General features: G+C 43.4%; 1 protein-coding gene across 1 annotated transcript; it reads left to right on the top strand.

Annotated features, from left to right (window-relative positions):
• Window positions 1-1413: 1413 nt before the first annotated feature.
• Window positions 1414-19764, top strand: LOC132795307 (protein sevenless). Its single transcript, XM_060805959.1, has 10 exons — window positions 1414-2311; window positions 9459-9533; window positions 11209-11274; window positions 11335-11682; window positions 11745-11993; window positions 12540-12862; window positions 12920-17499; window positions 17557-17834; window positions 18515-19191; window positions 19253-19764. The coding sequence occupies exons 1-10, from the start codon at window positions 1484-1486 to the stop codon at window positions 19536-19538; spliced, it is 7710 nt and encodes a 2569-aa protein (XP_060661942.1). The 5' UTR covers window positions 1414-1483; the 3' UTR covers window positions 19539-19764.

Raw genomic sequence — 19764 nt, 5'->3', positions numbered from 1 at the left:
GGAGAAAAGCTGATGGCTCATCCATTAGCTGCGGTTCCACCTACCAATCGATCTGTTAATATTCCATCAATTTCAATCATGCGAAATTTTGCACTCGCATTCGCACTTCACATTCATTTATAAATAATCATTAATGCTTGTTTTATACTCTTGAGGATAGAGAACAGATATTGAGTAGTGTAAAGAGATCAAACTTGAGGTTCAACCTTTTCTTGAATAATTCTTATAGTTGGGCTTGACTTTCTAACCTTCTTCTCCAATAAATTTGAGCAGATTAAGCTTGACTTTCGTTCATTCTTCTTGAATTAGTTACAAAACTGAACAGCTAAAAATAATTATATTCTAAGCTTGGAGAATATTCAGCTAACATTTATATTTCTTCATATCTTAACAAATCTATACACGCAACTTTTAAGGTTTGGGACTCGATGCTACTAGCGCCATCTATGTGTCAGACCGGGGACTTCTTAATTGGCCTGAGGGCTAATTAAAAAACAAGTAAGAGTCGAGTGTGCTCAACTGTGAGATACCCGCTAGCCATTTTGAGCGAAACAGAAGAGTGAGATATTAATTTTAAAAAAATACCAAATTAATACCCGAAAAAAATACTAAAATGCACTAAAGACTATATTTTGGGGTGTTACATATGATAACAGAATATACCGGATTATCATCCAACCCAATCTAAAATATACCAAATTTGAATGTTAACATTACACTAAAATATACCAAAGATTATATTAGATATATTGGTACAGTATTGCATAGATTGTAAAATATACTACATTCAAAATATACCAGATTGTCAGGCAATCATACAAAAGTATATCTTATATGATTTCTACAATTTGTATCCGATTGTATTCAGGAATCATAGAAACTAGTGGCGCCATCTATGTGGCAGAAAACTAACTTAAAATCAGCAGGATTTTCTGCTAGTGTCAAAATGGCGACTTTTTAATTGGCTTCTTACAAGTTAAAAGAGAAGAAACAGCTTCGAATAAGTTTAATACTTAATACTAATCGGTACATTGAACTTTTGGTCAATTGCTTTAGTTGATTTGATTTCATTTGTTGCTCGTTTTTACTGCTGTCAAATTTGCATGATATGGAAATTAACTTATGCACTTTACATGCTCCGAAAGCAGCGCGATTCGTTTCGTTTTTTGTATGTGTTTGATTTAGATTTTTGATTTGAATGTGCGCTAAAATGTAAATTGCAAAAGTCAAGCGAAGCTTCTTCTTCTTCAAAAAAAAAACAAAAATCGAATGACAACAATTTAGAAACCAGCCGCGAGACGCAACGCGATTCGTTTCTCCCCTCTCCTCTCCTCGTTACCCCTCTTCACAAAGTTGAGTCGTAGGTCGCGAGTTGCTTTAATTTGTGTTTGTTTGTTTGTGTTTTTATTGTAGTGCCTCGTTTTTTTGTTGTGTGTTGACTCGATGAGAATTTGAATTGTGCACCAAGCGAAATTTGTTGACTATGATTTGGCGAGAAAATGCAGCCCAGCAACAACAGCAACACGACCTACAACAACAACAGCAACCACAACAGCAGCAACCAAAGCGTTTAAGCTTCAGTTTTAATGTGAAAATTGCGGTAAATGTGAACACGAAAATGTCAACGACGCACATCAATCCGAATAGTTTAAAGTGTTGCTCTCAATCTTCGTCTCGGTCTTCGTCTCGGAGTCGAAGTCGAAGTCGAACTCCAACTCGATCGACAACCACAAAACATCTTGTGGGCTGGCGACAACAACTCTCACATCTCGGCAGGCAATTTGCCAATGGCTACAACAATTGGCAGTGGCCAGGACAAAGCCAAGGACATCATCATCATCATCAACAGGGAAGCGGCATCTCTACCATTCTGATTGTTAATCTTCTGCTGTTGTTGCTTCTCTCCCTCTGCTGCGATGTTTGCTGTCGCTCTCACGCCGAGCAACTGCAGCAGCAACCACATCAGCCACAGCAACCACATCAGCTCAACTATTCATCCTCTCCAGCTGCGATGCCTCCGTTGCGCATCCAGGAGAACATGCGTCCTACCCTCGACAGCGATGTCGTCGAGAAGGTTGCAGTGTGGAACAAACATGTTGGCGCCGTTGCCGAGGGAATTGCCATCAGCAGCGTTGCCCGATCTCGACCCTTCTACGCCCCAGACACGCCTCACTATCCACATCATGAACAGCAACAGCAGCAGCAACAACAACAGCAACACGATCTCGGATTGGAAGTGGAAACTGCCATCGATGAGCGCATCGCCATCGAGCAAGTGACTCGCGATTGCGTCCAGCGATGCATTGTCGAGGTGAGTTACAGCTCATAGAAATTAACATCTTTTGGTTCAAGTTTTGGGGGGATCTTTAAGTGATAGATTTCCGTAAGAAAGAAACTTCGATTCCAATTCATGTCAGATTTTTAGGTGTCAGATTCCAAGAAGATACTTCGACATTCTGTTGGGTAGATCTTCAAAGTTCTTATAGTAAACTTATGTATCTTATTTCCTTAAGTAACTAACATATGTATCTTCGATTTGCAGTTGAGGTATTGTTAAAGATTCTTAAAGGAAACTCAGACTTTCAGTTGAAGTATTGTATCTAAATCAATTATCATTGTTAAGAATCAGATTCTTAAAGCAAACTTCGACTATTCATGTCAGATCTTTAAGTGTCAGATTCGTAGAAAATACTTCGACTTTCAGTTGAGGATGTCTTTAAAATTCTTAAAACACACTCAACAAACTTTGATATATTTAAATCAAAATCAATTATCACCGTTTAGTAGCAGATTCCAATTCTTAGAGAAGAAGAGAAAATTTAATTGTAATCTTTAAGCAGCATTTTCTTTAAGGAATCTTCGATCTTAAGTTGAGGTATTCTTAAACATTCTTAAAGATATTATATCTAAATCACGTGAGATCTTTAAGTGGCAGATTTCTAAGAAGAAATTTCGACTTTCAGTGGAGTTATAATATTCAAATCAGAAGCAGATTTTTACAAGATTCTTCGAGTTTCAGTTGAGGAAAATCTAAATCTAATCTACATCAATTGTCATTATTTAATAGAACTTTCTGAGAGGAAACAGAAGAATTGAAGATTAAATTTTAATCTTTAGGCAGAAATTTCATATCACAAACTTCGATTTTCAGTTAATGTATTACATCTAAATTAAATTGCATCGTTTAGTAGCAGATTCTTAAAGGATACTTTGACTATATCTGCTATCTTTAAGTTGAGATAATGTATGCAATTTAACTGGAATTTTTAAGTAACAGATTCCTATAAAAAATTCCTCTTTTGAGTTGAGATTAAAAGAAGAGAAGATTCAACTTCAATCTTTAAGTAGTAGAGATATCTAACTCAATTGTCATTACTAAACAGCAAGTTCTTCCAAGAAATTGTATAAATCAATCAAGATCTTTAAATAGCATTTTCTTACGAGATTTTGGTCGTCGTAGTGAATGCTAACTTATTACAAAATTAAAGTAGCATTCATTAAAGCTTTCCTTTGCCATTTATCAATAGTATCTTTTAGCGAAGGTCTTGAAAGTTTTATGTCAAATGTTCTTGTTATTTTTGGTACATACAATAATAAATATAGTATCTATACTATACTATACTATTCTATAAATATTATAGAAGTTATTTAAGAAACACTTTTGAATGGGCAAAGAGGACTTCTTCGATTAGCTTTCTTACTTGTTATTTTTGAGCTTTGTATGTCTTGTGATTTTGAAATATTTCAATAAGTAAATAAAGTTTCATCTAAAATTGACTATATATTAATATTTGTTTATTTGTTGTTTGTAACTTGACATCACTATTCATTAATTATTTATTACTTGTAACTTAAAGTTGAGTTCTATAAACAGGCTGCACTCCGGAAACATTTAAGATAACTGATAAATTGAAAGTATTCCACTTCAAGTGGAAATTTTCTGCTGGAGTTGTAAAAGTACTAATATAGATTATATACTAATGAAATAGTTTTTTTTTTTTGCTGTGCTTCATGAGAAAGCTTCATTGATTGTTGAATTAATTTGCTTTCATTGGCAATTAGCCAACTAATTGTGTACCTTCAATAGTTGATCTGAAAGCTGTGTCGATGACGCATTAAGATTACTCTAAGCTGACTTTTAGTTGAGTGCATTGTTAAACTTTTGATAAAGGGACTGAATGAGAGAGAGAGTTGTTAGAGAACTGGGCGTTAGTCACATGGCCAGCGAACAGAGTTCGCTTAGTTCCATACAAAATCCCGAAGCCGCCAATTAAGCAATCTCTGTGTGTAATGTCTATTGTCAAGTTGGGTGATTATAGCCTCTGTTGCCTGTTGCTGCTGTTGCTGCTTCATTCGCTTGCCTGTCATGTCAAACAAACACTTGAAACTAGAGCACAAAGCATCATCTCGCATTCCACATGCAATTGTATCTTTTTGCAACGATGTAAATGTATCTGAATCTGTTGCTGTTGCTGTATCTATTGCTCTGTCTATTGCTGGGATTCTTAATATTTGGGTTACCTTCGCTTTATTGCAATTTACAGATTGTGTGTGGGGCGATTCGTTCTATTTTCTCCCCTTCAGTTGCCAATAACAGACGCTAGCTGGCGCCAGTATTAACTCGATTTCACTTGTTTCTTTCAATTTCATTAATTGAACGCTTCCAAATATGTCATCATTATCTATTTTGGTATTTCATAAAACGAAAAGTTGCCATTTTGTTCGCTGTTTGATTTTAATTAGTTTCTCACTTAATTCTGTCTGGCATAATTAACATGCAGACAAAAAAAAGAATGAACAATTATGTGTGTCTAGCTTTTGTTTTTGTTTGCCATTTCTAGCATTAGTTGCTGTTGTTATTGTTGCTGTTGCAGTTATTTAGACCATTTTGTTGCCACTTTTGTTACATCATTCGCAATTACATGCGAGTGCACAATAGATGGCGCCACTGCGATTTCCATAGCAATCAGCAGCCATCCATTGTTATTCCTTTCCACTCACTCTATTTTCCAAGAGCTCTTTGTTTTTCACCGCATGTTATCGATATACACACGAGTGCGCAGCTAATTGAAATGGTTTTCAGTATGCAGTTGCTCATTTGTTATCGTTATCGATTGAGTTGATTGAGTGAAATGTTTGAGTGAAAGAAAGTAAGTTTAATTCGACCACCACTTGTTATCGTTATCGATATACACTCATGATCATAGATACGCTTGTTATCGCTATCGGTTGAGTTGTTAATGATGGCAATCGCTATCAATAGAGATGACAAAATGTAATCAACATCTTCTGCTATGTCTAAGCTAAATTCGCTGTTTTCGTTATCGATATATGTATATCTAGGATACAGCATTAGGAACAATATTGAAGTAAGTGGTAAATTTATTTAAGTGGAACATTTAACGGATTGTCTTTTAGTTTACCTTTACAATATGTTTTATGTATATTTGTAATATTTGCTATATTTTGCATGTCTTTGCTATATTTAAGTATTTTGTTAGTATATTTATTTGCATTTAATAGTATATTGATATACCAAATGGAATATTAGGCACTTATTGTATAGATTTATTTGAATATTTTAAATATTTCAGCATGTTTCGGTATATTTATTTGGTATATTCTGTTTGTAGTAGTATATCGATATACTAAATACAACATTTTGAGTATTTAAGCATATTCTGATATATTTGTTTGGTATATTTTAAGGATGAAGCAGTATATTGATATAGCATAAAGACTATTCAAGCGTATTTTAGTATATTGATTTGGTATATTTTAAGGAACTTGTACTGTATCGAGTTAATGATGGTCTCTTGTGTTCTAAAGATGTCATTTAAGTGCAGTACAAAGTAGTCAGAAGGTAATCGTCGAGAGCAATTAGAGTGCTCGATCGGAAATCGTCTTAATTGCGTAGCAGTTCACTTATCGCACTCTCTCTCTCTCTCTTCTCTGTCTCTCTCCCTCACTCACACACATGCAGTCAGTGTGTTTAATCCCAATCCCAATTCGAGACGCAATCTCAGTGGCCAGAGCTCAATCCCATCTCCATCTCAATTAAAACTAATCAGGCAGAGGCAGAATCGTTGTCAGGCTGCCTAATGCTGTAAACGAGGCAGATGGAGCTGACGATGGAGTGGGAGATGAAGAGAGAGATGTGTATGTGTGTGTGTTATTCGGAGTGTTCCTAATAGCTACGTAAATTGTTGCTTGTCGCTTCGCCTTCGTCATCGCCTCCATCTCCACCTCCATCTCCACCTCCATCTCCATCTCGATTCCCATTTCCACATCTCCCTCCAATTGCAGTTGAAGCGGATTGCAGAAGTTAAACCGAAAAAGCGCAATGCCCAAGCTTAAACTAGAAATGAACTACAAAAGAATCATTCATCATGATGATGCTGATGCTGTATGATGTGTTCATGATGTTCTTTGCAAAATGTTGAAGCCAATTTATTTGGCTTTCTGTGGCAATGCAACAACACAAAAATGGTGTCAATAACACACACTCAGTCTGTGTGCCCCTGTATATGTGTGTGTGTGTGTGTGTGTGTGTGTGTGTGTGTGTGTGTGTGTGTGTGTGTGTGTGTCAGTCAGTCAGTTAATGTAATAGAAATTGTACAACAAAAGACGCGCAATGACGACATGAAACCCCCAACGCCAATTAGCAGCCAGCCAGCCATCCAGCCTCATCCCTCTTCTCTTTCTCTGTGGAGCTCCCCTTGAGTTCTCTCTTTCCCCCAAGTAGCCACAACAAACATACAACGAGGAAGACAGAAAGAGAGAGGGAGAGTAAGAGCGAGAGAGGGGGATTCTGTGTTTGTGAAAAAGCCAATCAAGCTAAATTAATAAAATATTACGTAGAATTCTAAATTAAATTGACGCGTGTGCGAAAAAGTAGAGAAACTCAATGAAAAGACTCGCACAACAAGCAAGCAACAAGAAAAATACACTTTTGTGTTTATACCCGTTACCCATAAGGTAGAAGGGTATTGTAACTTTGTGCTCCCTTGAAAACAGATTCCTCTAAATTTGATTGCGATCAGATAAAGATTGCGGAAATTACATAAGAAATACTTTTGCCTACTTACTGCGGTATATTTAGCACTCTATGAAATAATAATATACCAAATAAAACCTTTACAGTATTAATTGTTTTAATGATTCCTTTAAATTCACTTGCGATCGGATACAAATTGATTGATTGATATAAATTGGAATACTTTTGCCTACTTAATGCAGTATATTTTGCCCTCTATGGTATATCAATTTACCAAATAAAACCTTTAGTATATTTGCAGTAGTAATTGTTTTAATGATTCCTTTAAATTCACTTGCGTTCGGATAAAAATACGTTTTCCTACTTACTGCGGTATATTTTTCACTCTATGGTATATCAATATACCAAATATATTATTTATATTTTAAATTAAATGGGTACGGGTATCTCAAAGTCGATCACACTCGACTGTAGATTTCTTTCCTGTTTTTTGTTGTGTGGTGAAAACTGCGTGCGATAAGTTGGAAAAAACCAAAGGGGGGAAAACTCAGCTCACCTCTCCCCTCGCCTAGACCTATACTAAAAATACTATGTTATATATAACATTTAGTAAAGCTACATCTCCTAAGCTCAGGCCAAGTGCAGCCCCAAGGCAGCACTAAGCTGACCCTGCCGCAGCTTCAGAGCTGTCGAAGCTGCAGCTTACAATAAATAACCAACAATTACTGCGATTCTCAACATTTATGTATTTGAAAGCGGAACGATTGACTCCAGCTTCCAAGTTAAGCACACAAGCAAACAAACAAACGAACGAACAAACAGCATTGGGAAACAAGACACTTTGCTTTAGTATTGTAATCAATAAGCAAAGGAATTAAGTTAACACAGAGCATCGATTAAAGACAGCTCCTCCCATAAAGACAGTAATTTATTCAGAAATTCAATATTGAAGTGAGTGGGAAATTATTTTGGGGTGTCATTTTTCATTTTAGGTTCACAATCTGTTTTATGTATATTGTAATCAAAGGTATATTTTGCATGTAGTATATTTATATACCAAATTTTATATTTAGTATCGTTAATGTATCGATATACCAAATTTGGTATACCTATTTGGTATATTTTAAGAATATTTAACATGTATTAGTATTTCGATATACCTAATATATCGTTTAATCTTTTTTTGGTATATTTATTTGCTATATTTTGGGATATTTTGCATGTTGTAGTATATCGATATACTTAATATTATATTATATTTGGTATATTTAAGTATTTTTGTTAGTTTATGGATATACCAAATATTGCATAGTTATTTGGTATATATTTATTAATAAAATGTTGCATGTAGTAAATATACCAACTAGTGTATTTGGTATATTTAAGTATTTTATTGACATATTTATTGGTATGTAATAGTATATTGATACACCAAATATAACATTTGGAATATTTCAACGTTCTTTGGTATATTTATTCGGTATATTTTACATGTAGTAGTATATCGATATACCAAGTGTAACATTTTGAGTATTTAGGCGTATTTTGGTAAATTAATTTGCTATATTTTAAGGATAATACAACTTTCGCGCTATTTTGGTTTTTATTGTCGAGCTCTCTTGACTTTAGTTTTTTTTAGTTTGTTAATGTTAAAAGCTTAAGTGGAAGAGAAACAAAGGAAATAAATTGTTATTTTATTTTGATATGTTTTGTTTCTTTAAATACGTATTTGTACTACGCAATAATGATGCTTAAGTACTGGGAAAGGTTTAAAGCATGGTTATTAATTAATAAATTAAAGTATTTTGTTGATACTCGATGTAGTTATTAAAAGAGTCGAACTTTGGAATACTTAATGATGTAAACTATTTATATTTATTGTGGAATATTTGCAACACTAGGTGAACTTCTTTTATGACTTCTCTTTAGGTTGTTTGTTTTGTTTTTTGTTGCGAATTTAATATATTGGCGGCCTTTGCCTTGTTGTTTATTTTTATGCAGATTCGTTTGTCATTTTCGTGGCCAGCGAGCGAGCAAAGTTAATCGAAGATCTTTTTCGGTCTTGGCTTCAAGCTGTTGATCACGTGCTGCTTTTTTTCTGTTGCTGTTGCTTTGGATTTAGTTTTAGCGATACACAAAACTAGTTTTGCACTGTGACGTGACTTTTCTATTTGGGAATCGGTCAATTGAATTATGCATACAAAATGTGCGAGTGTGAATGTAAATATTCTCGGAAATTGTATTTAAAAATGCAAAACGTATATTTTAATTAAGTCCCGCTCCTCTTACTCTATTGTTGTCTCGATTGTTGTCATTATATTGATGAAATGCTGTAAGCCAAGTCGTTGACATTGGAGGAGAAGTGAGAACTAAGAAGTGAGGAGCTTCGTTTCCGTTGCAAATTGAAAGGCTTTTGTGCTAATTGATTTCTTCTTGTTTTTTTTTCACAACTTTTTTCCAGGAGGATCTGTTTCTCGATGAGTTTGGCATCAAGTGTGCAAAGGCCGACAACAGCGACAAGTGCTATAAAACACGGGTAAGTTAAGTTATCCTCCTGTTCTTCTTCTCCCCCGTTCCCCGTTTCATCTCGCTTCATCGGTGTCAAGTGTTGTCGCGTAATTTGAAACCGCCTTTCAACTTTGCCAGACAACTTGTCGACCAATGCCCCTGACCCAAAAACCAACAACGAAAAACGAAAAACCAAAATAACAAAAGTAACAGAAAGTTCCCAGAAAGAGTATCGACCACTTGTTCAGTGTATTTGATATCCAAGACCTACAACTCGTTTGTATTATATATTTTTTGTTGCTGGGCATTAACCACAACAAGGACACACAACACAACACAACACAACAACGAGGACAGATGCTATTGAGTTACATGAATGTTGATGGGAATCCTTCCGTCACCTCAATTGCAAACGAATTCAAAGTGCGTGAGTCTCGCCCAATCGTTATCCACCTCGAGGCAGCTGAGAAATCCATTGAACAACAATTGCCAACGCTCCTGTGTGCATTTCATTACACGACGTCCTCGTCCTTGGCCTTTATTCGAATCCATTCCAAAAATCTGCAAACGCTAAAATTCAAAAGTCAACTTTTTCTTTCCCGTTTTTATAAACTTACCGTCGATAAAAACTACACTAAACTAAGACTTTAAACACGAAAAATTAAGAGTACTTCGAAACATTGATTGAACTAAATAACTAACAAAAAATTGAAAATATATTTGGAAACATTGATTTGAACTAAATAACAAAGTTGAAAATATGTTAATTCAAGTTACGAGAAAAGAGAAATTGTTCTCTCGCATTCTTGAGTATTTAAATAATTCAGGTTTTACTATACGGAATGACATGTGATTGCTTCTGAGCTCATTTAAGTGCCAATAAATGTCTTATTACTCGCTCCATTTTAATTGCATTCGATTGCAACAAAATCTGTGTTTAATGACCCGTAATCCCTTGACACATAACGCTTTAGTTTATGACAAACCGATTGACTTTCTGACGAAAAGAATAACTGACTGATTATTTGATGTTAGTTCTTCACATTTTATACCCGTTAACCATAAGGTAGAAGGGTATTATTGCTTTGTGGTTCTATGAAACAGTCAGAAGGAGGCATCTTCGACCTTATAAGGTATATATATTCTTGGTCAGTCGACAATATAGCATTCTCCATCCGTCTGTCTGTCAATATACTAAATATATCTTTTGGTATATTTTAGTATTCTGTCGGCATATTAATTCGGTATATTTTTAGACTACGATGGCCAACAATCTGGCATATTTTGCACTTAATGGTATATTTTCCATGCAGTGCAATATAAATTTACCAAATAGAATCTTTGGCATTTTTTCGGTATATTAATTCGGCAGACTTCTTTGGCTGACAATCTGGTATATTGTGCACTCAATGGTATATTTTAAATGTTGTATATCAGTAGTACATTTTAGCAGAATATTAATTTGGTATATTTTAAAATGAATACCGCATTTCATTACATATTTTGCTTTCATTAAAAATGGGTATCGGGTATCACACAGTCGAGCACACTCGACTGTCAATTTCTTACTTGTTATCTTAGAAACTTCACTAATTTGAATTCTACGAAAGGATGACTTCTCATTTTGAAGCTTGTTTTGGTCTCTCACCGTAACTCCTCTTATCGTTTTCTCGCTCGGTGATCTAATCGGACTTTCTTTGCAGTGCACCAATGGCTGCGCGCAATGGTATCGAGCACTCAAGGAGATCGAGCCCTGTCAGGAGGCCTGCGTGAGTTTCCTTGCATTGCAACTGCAACTGCAACATATTAAATAAAACACTCTTATTTAGGTTTCCACGCAGTTCTATCCGTTTGACATGCCCTGCATCGGAGCCTGCGAGATGGCGCAGCGACAATATTGGCATCTGCAGCGATTGGCGATGACGCAACTGGTGGAGACGACGCAGCCGCAGCTTGTGGAGATGACGGGTGAATCGGCGACCTTGACCATCAGGTGGGACATGCAGTTCCCCGAGAACTATTTGGCTAGTCGCCCCTTTAACATACAATACCAGCAACAGAATGAGGAACAGAAACTGGAACAGGAATCTCCCTGGCACAACATGGCTGATTACAATTGCGATGAGTATTATGTTTGTGAAATTGTGGAAGCACTCATGCCATACACTCGGTATAAGGTAAGTCCGAAGACATAATTCCAATTTCAAATGTAGAACTCACAGTTTAATTCCTCTGCCAGTTTCGTTTTGAGTTGCCCTTCGGGGAGAGCAGCGAGGATGTGCTCTATTCTCCGACCACGCCCATATACCAAACACCCATGGCAGGTGCTCCGATATCTGCGCCCATCATCACAACGCTGTTATCCCTGGACGAGGAACATGTGGGGGTTCACTGGCGTCCAGGACGCTACACGAATGCACCGCTTCAAGGATATCACATACGCTTGCGCAGCGACGCCAGCAATGCTTCCAGCTCCAACAGGGAAGAGGTGAGTTTTTGTTGCAGACTAAAGATTTAAGTGTGCTAAGAAGTAAATTGAAATGATTGATTCTTTCACATACTGCATTATCACAGTACAATACAAACGCTAAGAGTTGGGTGCTTAAAGTTGTGCACAACATATATTCAGAGCGCAGTTGTTGCATACGTAAGTTGTTGATAGGTTATATAAAGTGGTTTGTTCTGCATAATTCATTAGCTGATTGAGCTAGTAACGTATAGGACAAATGGTTAGAGCTAATAGGCTAGGAGTTGGTTATGAAGTAAAAGTAATTGTGTAAAGTTGTTTGACTGATTGATTTATTAACTTACGGAATGCACACGGCATTAGTGAAAAGAATATATTTAGAGGGTAGTTGTTATTTATTTAAAAATTGGTCATAAGTTTTCTAAAATGGTTTGTTCTAAGAGGTTAATAATGTTTACTGACTGCGCCAGTAACGTACAGCATAAATAGTCAGAGCTAGGTGGATATGTTTCTATTATTATACTACAAGTTGTATCTCTCCATTGAATTGAATCTTTTCTGCCACAGCTTCTGCCGGCTTCACGGGGCAGCTTCATCTTCGCCGAGTTGCATCCGCTAACCAACTACACTGTGGAACTGACCATGATCAACAAGCAGGGCAAAGGACCCCCAGCCTTGGCCAGCATTCAGACAAAGGCGCCGCTTTCCCCTGAGCAGCTGCGCAGCGTGCTTCTGGCCAGCGAGCGCAGTATCAGCTGGCAGTCGCTGGAGCCCGCAGGTGAGTCTCGGGTCATCTTTAGCGCCGAAGCAGACGCCACCATCAATGACATGGTCTACTCAGAGCGTCAGCAGCAGCTCTGGGTGCTCGATTCCCTGGGGAGACTCTACAGGTGAGTGGTCTAAGGACTAGCGTCAAGACTTGTTCACATGCTCAACTCACTTCTCAGACAACAGTTGGAGGAGGACACTTCAAGGCAGCTGCTCCAGCTGCAGCTCAACTCCAGCGAGTGGCGGCCACGTCGACTGAGCCTCGACTGGTTGCAGCACCGTCTCTATCTGGCCGTGGAGGATCCGACCCAGCAGCATCAGTTGTTCAGCTGCAGTCAGGACGGAGACGATGTGCAACAGCTGGTCAAGACAGCGTTGGGAACGAAGGTGCAGCAACTGGAGCTGGATGCGGTCAATGGTTGGCTCTTCTGGAGCGACGCTCAAGCAATTTGGCGCCTCGATCTGCACAGCAAGCAGCGGCTGCAGTTGCATCAAGCCCAGCAACTGGGACACTTTATGCTGCTGCCGCAACGCTGGCTCCTGCAGTTGTTGCAGCAGGAGGATCAGCTGCTGGAGCTGAGCTACGATGGCAGCCACAAGCGGCAGCTGGAGCAGCTCCCTAGCGCTCAGCTGGCGGCAACTTTTGCGCTCTCAAGCGATAAGCGGCAGCTGCTGGTGGCGAATGCGACACAGCTGCAGCTCCTGGAGCGACATACCCTCAACGTCATTGCCAGCTGGCCGCTGTCAGCGGAGCAGGAGCTGTTGGTGCAGCTGACGCCGTTGGAGCGACGTCGTCAGCCGTTGGCGTTGGAGGCGACGACGCCACGTGAGCTGCGAGCGTTGCTCGGTGCACAGGCAGCGCAAATATCGTGGCAGGAACCGGCACTGAATCCCTATCAAGCGGTCTCGAGCAATTGCAGCTACGAGCTGGAGGTGCTGGACGTGGCCAGCCAAAGCGCCTACAACATACGCAACATACGCAGTCCGCATTTCGGTCTGGAGCGTCTGCAACCGGACAATCTCTATCAGCTGCGTGTGCGTGCCATCAACGCCGCGGGCCAGGCGGGAGAATGGACGTCGGCGCTTCTCTCGCGCACTTGGCCACGCGGGGAGCATCGTTTACGCTGGGCCACGCAACGGGGAGATCTCTATGTGACCAATGAGCTGGGTGCACAGCTGGAGATGCTTCCGGCGCGCCTCGAGCCGATGTCTCTCGGTCCGCTCTCGCTGCTGAACGCCAGCATTGCGTACTACGTGAGCAACGGTACGCTGCGGTGCATAAATCTGCTCCAGCCGCAGCTCAGCTGCCAGGCACCGCCGCAGACGCAACATGTGGGCGCCGTGGCCTACGATTGGCGCGGTGGTCTGCTCTACTGGACGGACCTCGAGCGGGACTGTGTGCAGCGTCTGGATCCGCAGAGCGGCTCCCGCGAGCTGTTGCCCATTTTCGGTGCACGTCACCTCGCGCTCGATCCCGAGCAGGGACATTTGTATTACGCAAGCACCGCTCATCTGGCGCGGCGGCCCATGAGTGCTCAGGATACACAGCAGCCGGAGCTGGAGTATTATCACGTGAGCGGACTGGCCGGACAGATCAACGGGTTTAGTTTGGATCTGCAACAGCGATACATCTATTGGCTGGTCGGAGGTAGTTCGGTTCAGGCTGAGCTGCATCTCTATCGCAGCTCGCTATCACTGGCGAGCGGCAGCCAAGCGCCAGAGATGATCCAGCTACCACCTGGCGCGTCTGCTGTGCCGCACACGCTGCAGTTTCTCCAGCCCCTGAATGCGCTGCTCTGGCTGCAGGGAAAGCAGGCGAGTAGCGCGCAATTGCTGCGGATGTCCGAGCAGCTCGAGTCGGAACATCTGCGTCCCCAGGAACTCTCCGAACCCTTGAGTGCAGTACAGCTCCTACCGTCCTTTGCCTTATCCGCTCCCGATCCAGGAGTGCGTCCGCTCGCTGTGCCACCGGACAGCATACGCATCGATGAGGGCGGCCACTGGGATGATTTCCGATTGCGCTGGCAGACCGCTGCTAGCGGTGGCAATCACAGCATCTGCTACAAGCTTCTTCTCGAGCACGGCAGCGAGCGTGTGCTCACTCTAGAGCTGGCTACGCCTTTCGCCCGCATCACACAGCTCTCGCATGCGCCGCAGCAGCTGCGAGTCAGCATCACACCGCACACTTCGTGGCGTGCTGGACCCACCTCGAGTGTACAGCTGTCGACACCGGTGGCGGCGCCCACGCAACCTCGCCGGCTGCGCGTCTTCGTCGAGCGTCACGCTGTGCCGCTGCAACTGGAGCCGAATGTGAGCGCTTTACTCCGCTGGGATGTACCCGAGGAGGAACATGGCCTAGGGAGTCAGGCGTTGCAGTACCGCATCAGCTGCTGGCAGGGCAGCGAGCTGCACACGGAGCTGCTGCTCAATCAGAGCACCCTCGAGGCGCGCATCGAACAGCTACAGCCGGACGTCACCTATCGCTTTCAGGTGCAGGCGCACGTAGCTGCCACCGGTGTCGCAGCGGGCGCCACCAGTCACGCGCTGCACGTGGCACCCGAGGTGCAGTCGGTGCCGCGACTGCTCTACGCCAATGCCGAGCACATTGGCGAACTGGATCTCGATACGGCGACGCGACGTCAGCTCGTTCACACCGCCAGCCCCGTGGAGCATCTGGCGTTGATGCAGGGCGAACAGCGTTTGCTCTGGGTCAACGAGCACGTCGAGCTGCTCAGCCACGTGCCAGGCTCAGCGCCCGCCAAGCTGGCACGCATGCGTGCCGAGGTCCTCGCTCTGACCGTCGACTGGGTGCAGCGCATTGTCTACTGGGCCGAGCTGGATGCCTCCACACAACCGCCAGCCGCTTGCATATATCGCCTGGACCTCTGTCGCTTTGAGGGACGCATCCTACAAGGCGAACGCATGTGGAGCACACCGCCAGGTCAGCTGTTACACGATTTGGTTGCCCTTCCTCATGCGCGTTCGCTTGTCTGGCTGCAGCACGAGCTCGGTGCTCGCAATGCCACGCTCGAGGGACGCAGTCTGGCCAACGGGAGTGCGCTCAGCTTTGAGAGCGTCCCGGGACCCTTGTGGCGTCTCTTCGAGGGCAGTCAGGAGCCGCAGTCGGAGACGCTCAATCTGGTGGATCATCAGGGACGTCTGTGCGTATATCATGTGGCACGGCAGCTTTGTATGCCGACTGCGTTGCGTTCGCAGCTCAATTTGCTCAGCGATGACATTGCGCAGCTGGCGCAGGACGCCGGCTACATTTATGCTCTGCGCAATGGCAGCGTGCGTGGCTACAGTCGACGGCGACAGCAGCTGGCGTATGTGCTGGATCTGCAGCCGGATGAGGTGCGTCTGTTGCGCGCCCACAACTATCAGGCGTATCCCAGTCGCCGTTGCCTTCTGCTTCCCACGTTGGGCACCATCGAGACGCCCATGTGCGAGGAGACCCACTGCCAACTGCATCTGCCAGCGCTCACAGCTGCCTCCGATTGCCCGCTCCCAGTGCCAGGTCTCGAGTATCAGTTGCAGCTCAGCTCGGCGCATGCGCAGCTCCGTCAGCTGCATGCCCTGGCCGGGGAGCAGCTCAACATCACCGGACTGCAGCCGTATCGCGCCTACGAACTGCGTGTGCGCATCTCCAGCTACTACCAGCAGCGACTCGGACTCGAGGCACTGCAGCTGGCGCCGCTGGAGCTCCAGACGGCCGCCGCCACCCCGAGTGCACCTCGGAACTTTACCGGACGTGCTTTGAGTCCCAGCGAACTGGAGTTGAGTTGGGCAGCGCCGTTGGAGCTGCGCAGCGACAGCGTCTACTATGTGCTGCACTGGCTGCTCGAGGATCAGCCGCTCGAGCAGGCGCTGGAGCAGCCCCTGGTGCAGGAACAGCGTGTGGAAACCGCAGGCACGCAACGTCTGACGGGACTGCAGCCCGGACGTGTCTACCAGGTGTGGGTGCAAGCGCATGCGACGCCAGGGAAGTTCAATCGCAGCGAGTCGCTCTTCCTGCGCTGCTATGCGCCGCTGCCGCCGCTGCAGCTGGAGGAGCTGCACGCCTACGGGATGACGCTCTCGTGGTTCGGCACACCGGATGTGCTCAGTACCTTGGCGCTGGAGTGTCAGTCGCTGCGCGAGCATCTGCATCTCAATGTGCTGGGCAATCACACGACAATGCGCTTGGAGTCGCTGCAACCGAAGACGCGCTACTCGTGCCGCCTTGCCTTGAACTATGCAGCCTCGCCGGGTGCTCCGGTCTATTACGGTGCCAGTCAGGACTACGAGACGCTAGGAGATGCGCCAAGTGCGCCGGGTCGCCCCCAGATCGAACACATTGCGGGTGAAATCTTTCGCGTGAGCTGGACGCCTGCCGAGGAGCACGGCGATCCCATTCTGCTGTACAACATGGAGGCGCTACAGGCGCGACGCGGCAGTCGGAGGCGACGGCGTCGGGACACCGCAGCGCAGCTGCTGCCGTGGGCCGAGGAGCCAACGGTGCTCGAGGATCAGTGGCTGGACTTTTGCAACACTACCGAATTGAGTTGCCTTGTCCGCGACTTGTACTCTCGACGTCTGTTCCTGTTTCGAGTGCGCGCTCGCAATCGTCCTCATGGCTGGGGTCCCTACAGCGAGGAGAGTGATCGCATCGCCGAGCCCTTTGTCTCACCGGAGAAACGCGGCTCCCTGGTGCTCGCCATCATAGCGCCCGCTGCCATTGTCTCCAGCTGTGTGCTGGCCTTGATCCTAGTGCGAAAGGGTAAAGGGAATTCATTTAGGAAATAAAGTACATATAATAATCATTATTTGATTGTAGTACAAAAGCGACGGCATCGCGCCAAGAAGCTGCTGCAGCAGAGTCGACCCAGCATCTGGAGTAATTTGTCTGCGCTGCAAACACAACAGCAATTGCTCGCGGCACGCAATCGTACCTTCTCCATGACGCTAAGCGATGCGGACATTGCGCTGCTGCCGCAGATCAGCTGGAATCGTTTAACTCTGCTGCGTTTTCTCGGCAGCGGCGCCTTTGGCGAGGTCTACGAGGGTCAGCTCCAAGGGGAGGATGAGGCGCAGCCCCAGCGCGTTGCAATCAAGGTAGTTATTTATTCTTCTTTGAGTACATCCTACCCATAGGGTAGTCATATCAGACACTCCTTTAAGAGGTAGAAAAACCTTCATCCCTAATTTAGAAAAAAGCAAAAGTCTAGAGTTTTGATAATAAGCAACATATAATACTATATATATTTAGTTTAAATGATCTTTAATTTGGCTGGAGTCGGTTAAAAATTGAAAAGGAAACTATTTTGTATATTGGCAATGTGATATGACATGGTATATTTCAACTTTATATTTTCATATTATGTTATTATGTTTACGATATGTTTTAATATTTTATTTGTGGTATATTTCAAACATGACTTATGTCAATACAATATGCTATATTTTCATATAATTTCCATATAATGGTATATTTTTATACTAACTATGTTGTGTTCTGGTATATCATCGATATGTTTTTGGAATATCCCAGCAAACAGACGCTTGAATTCGACTCAATCAATGCACTGACTTTCTCTTTTCCTCGTCTACTCTTCTCATCTCGATATAATGGTATACTAACTTTGTGGAGTTTTCTTATCATATATTCATCCATATATTTTCGGTATATCTCAGCAAAAAATATGCTTTTACATTGAAATAAATTAGTTTACTTGTAAATAATTGTCAATTGATGCACTAAATCTTTCTCTCTCTTTCTGTCTCTTCTCTCGCAGAGCCTGCGCAAGGGCGCCAGCGAGTTTGCCGAGCTGCTGCAGGAGGCGCAGCTGATGAGCAACTTCAAGCACGAGAACATCGTTTGCCTGATTGGCATCTGCTTCGACAGCGAGTCCATTTCGCTGATCATGGAGCACATGGAGGCCGGAGATTTGCTCAGCTATCTGCGCGCTGCGCGTCCCAATAGCCAGGAGCAGCTGCCCGGGCAGACTGAGACGCAGTCGACGACGACGACTCCAACTCCGACTCCGCAACTGCAACTGCCCGATCTGCTGGCCATGTGCCTGGATGTGGCCAATGGCTGCAGCTATCTGGAGGATATGCATTTCGTGCATCGCGATCTCGCGTGTCGCAATTGTTTGGTGTCGAATGGCGCCGCCGTTGGGGGTCGACGCATTGTCAAGATTGGAGACTTTGGCTTGGCGCGCGATATTTACAAGAGCGACTACTACCGCAAGGAGGGCGAGGGTTTGCTCCCGGTGCGTTGGATGGCGCTTGAGAGTTTGGTGGATGGCATCTTTAGCACACAGTCCGATGTGTGGGCCTTCGGTGTGCTCTGCTGGGAGATTCTAACGCTTGGTCAGCAACCATACGCGGCGCGGAACAATTTCGAGGTGCTCGCTCATGTCAAGGACGGCGGACGTCTGCAGCCGCCGGACGAGTGTCCCGAGAAACTGTAAGTAGTCACATTTAGTACTCAAAGCTTTAAACTAACTTTTTATTCTCCTTTTTTTTAGTTATGCTCTGCTGCTGCAATGCTGGCGTTGTGAGCCTTGGGAGCGGCCCAGCTTCAGACGCTGCTACAACACGTTGCAGTCGATCAACTCTGAGCTTCACAGTCCGAGCTCAAATGTTTCCGTTCCCAAACCCGAAGCGCGTGTGCATTTCGATGAGACAACGGAGCACCAAAGCACCAAAGAAAACACAACGCCAGCAAATAGCGTCAGTTCAAGCACAAAAAAAACAGTCGCAGACAATCGCCAGCAGCAGCTATATGCCAACGAAGGCGTCTCGCGCCTCTGAGCAGCAGCTGCCTCTTCAATCCCGCCTCGCTTCGCTTTGCATCTCTAGCATTATGGTTTCTATTTAATCGATTTACCTATTTTGTACTGAGTCTCTAATCGATGAATCGATGGAATATCTAAAGATAAACCTCAAGTCTTGCCTGTAATTCAAATGGTTTTTTTTGTCATGTTTTTTATATGCTATACAATATTGAGTAATAATAAAATATAATACATAATTCTAA

This window comes from Drosophila nasuta, chromosome X, assembly GCF_023558535.2.
Source record: "Drosophila nasuta strain 15112-1781.00 chromosome X, ASM2355853v1, whole genome shotgun sequence".
NCBI classification, from domain to species: Eukaryota; Metazoa; Arthropoda; class Insecta; order Diptera; family Drosophilidae; genus Drosophila; species Drosophila nasuta.
The sequence above is the reverse complement of the archived record's forward strand: the minus strand, read 5'-3'. Positions and strand labels throughout refer to the sequence as shown.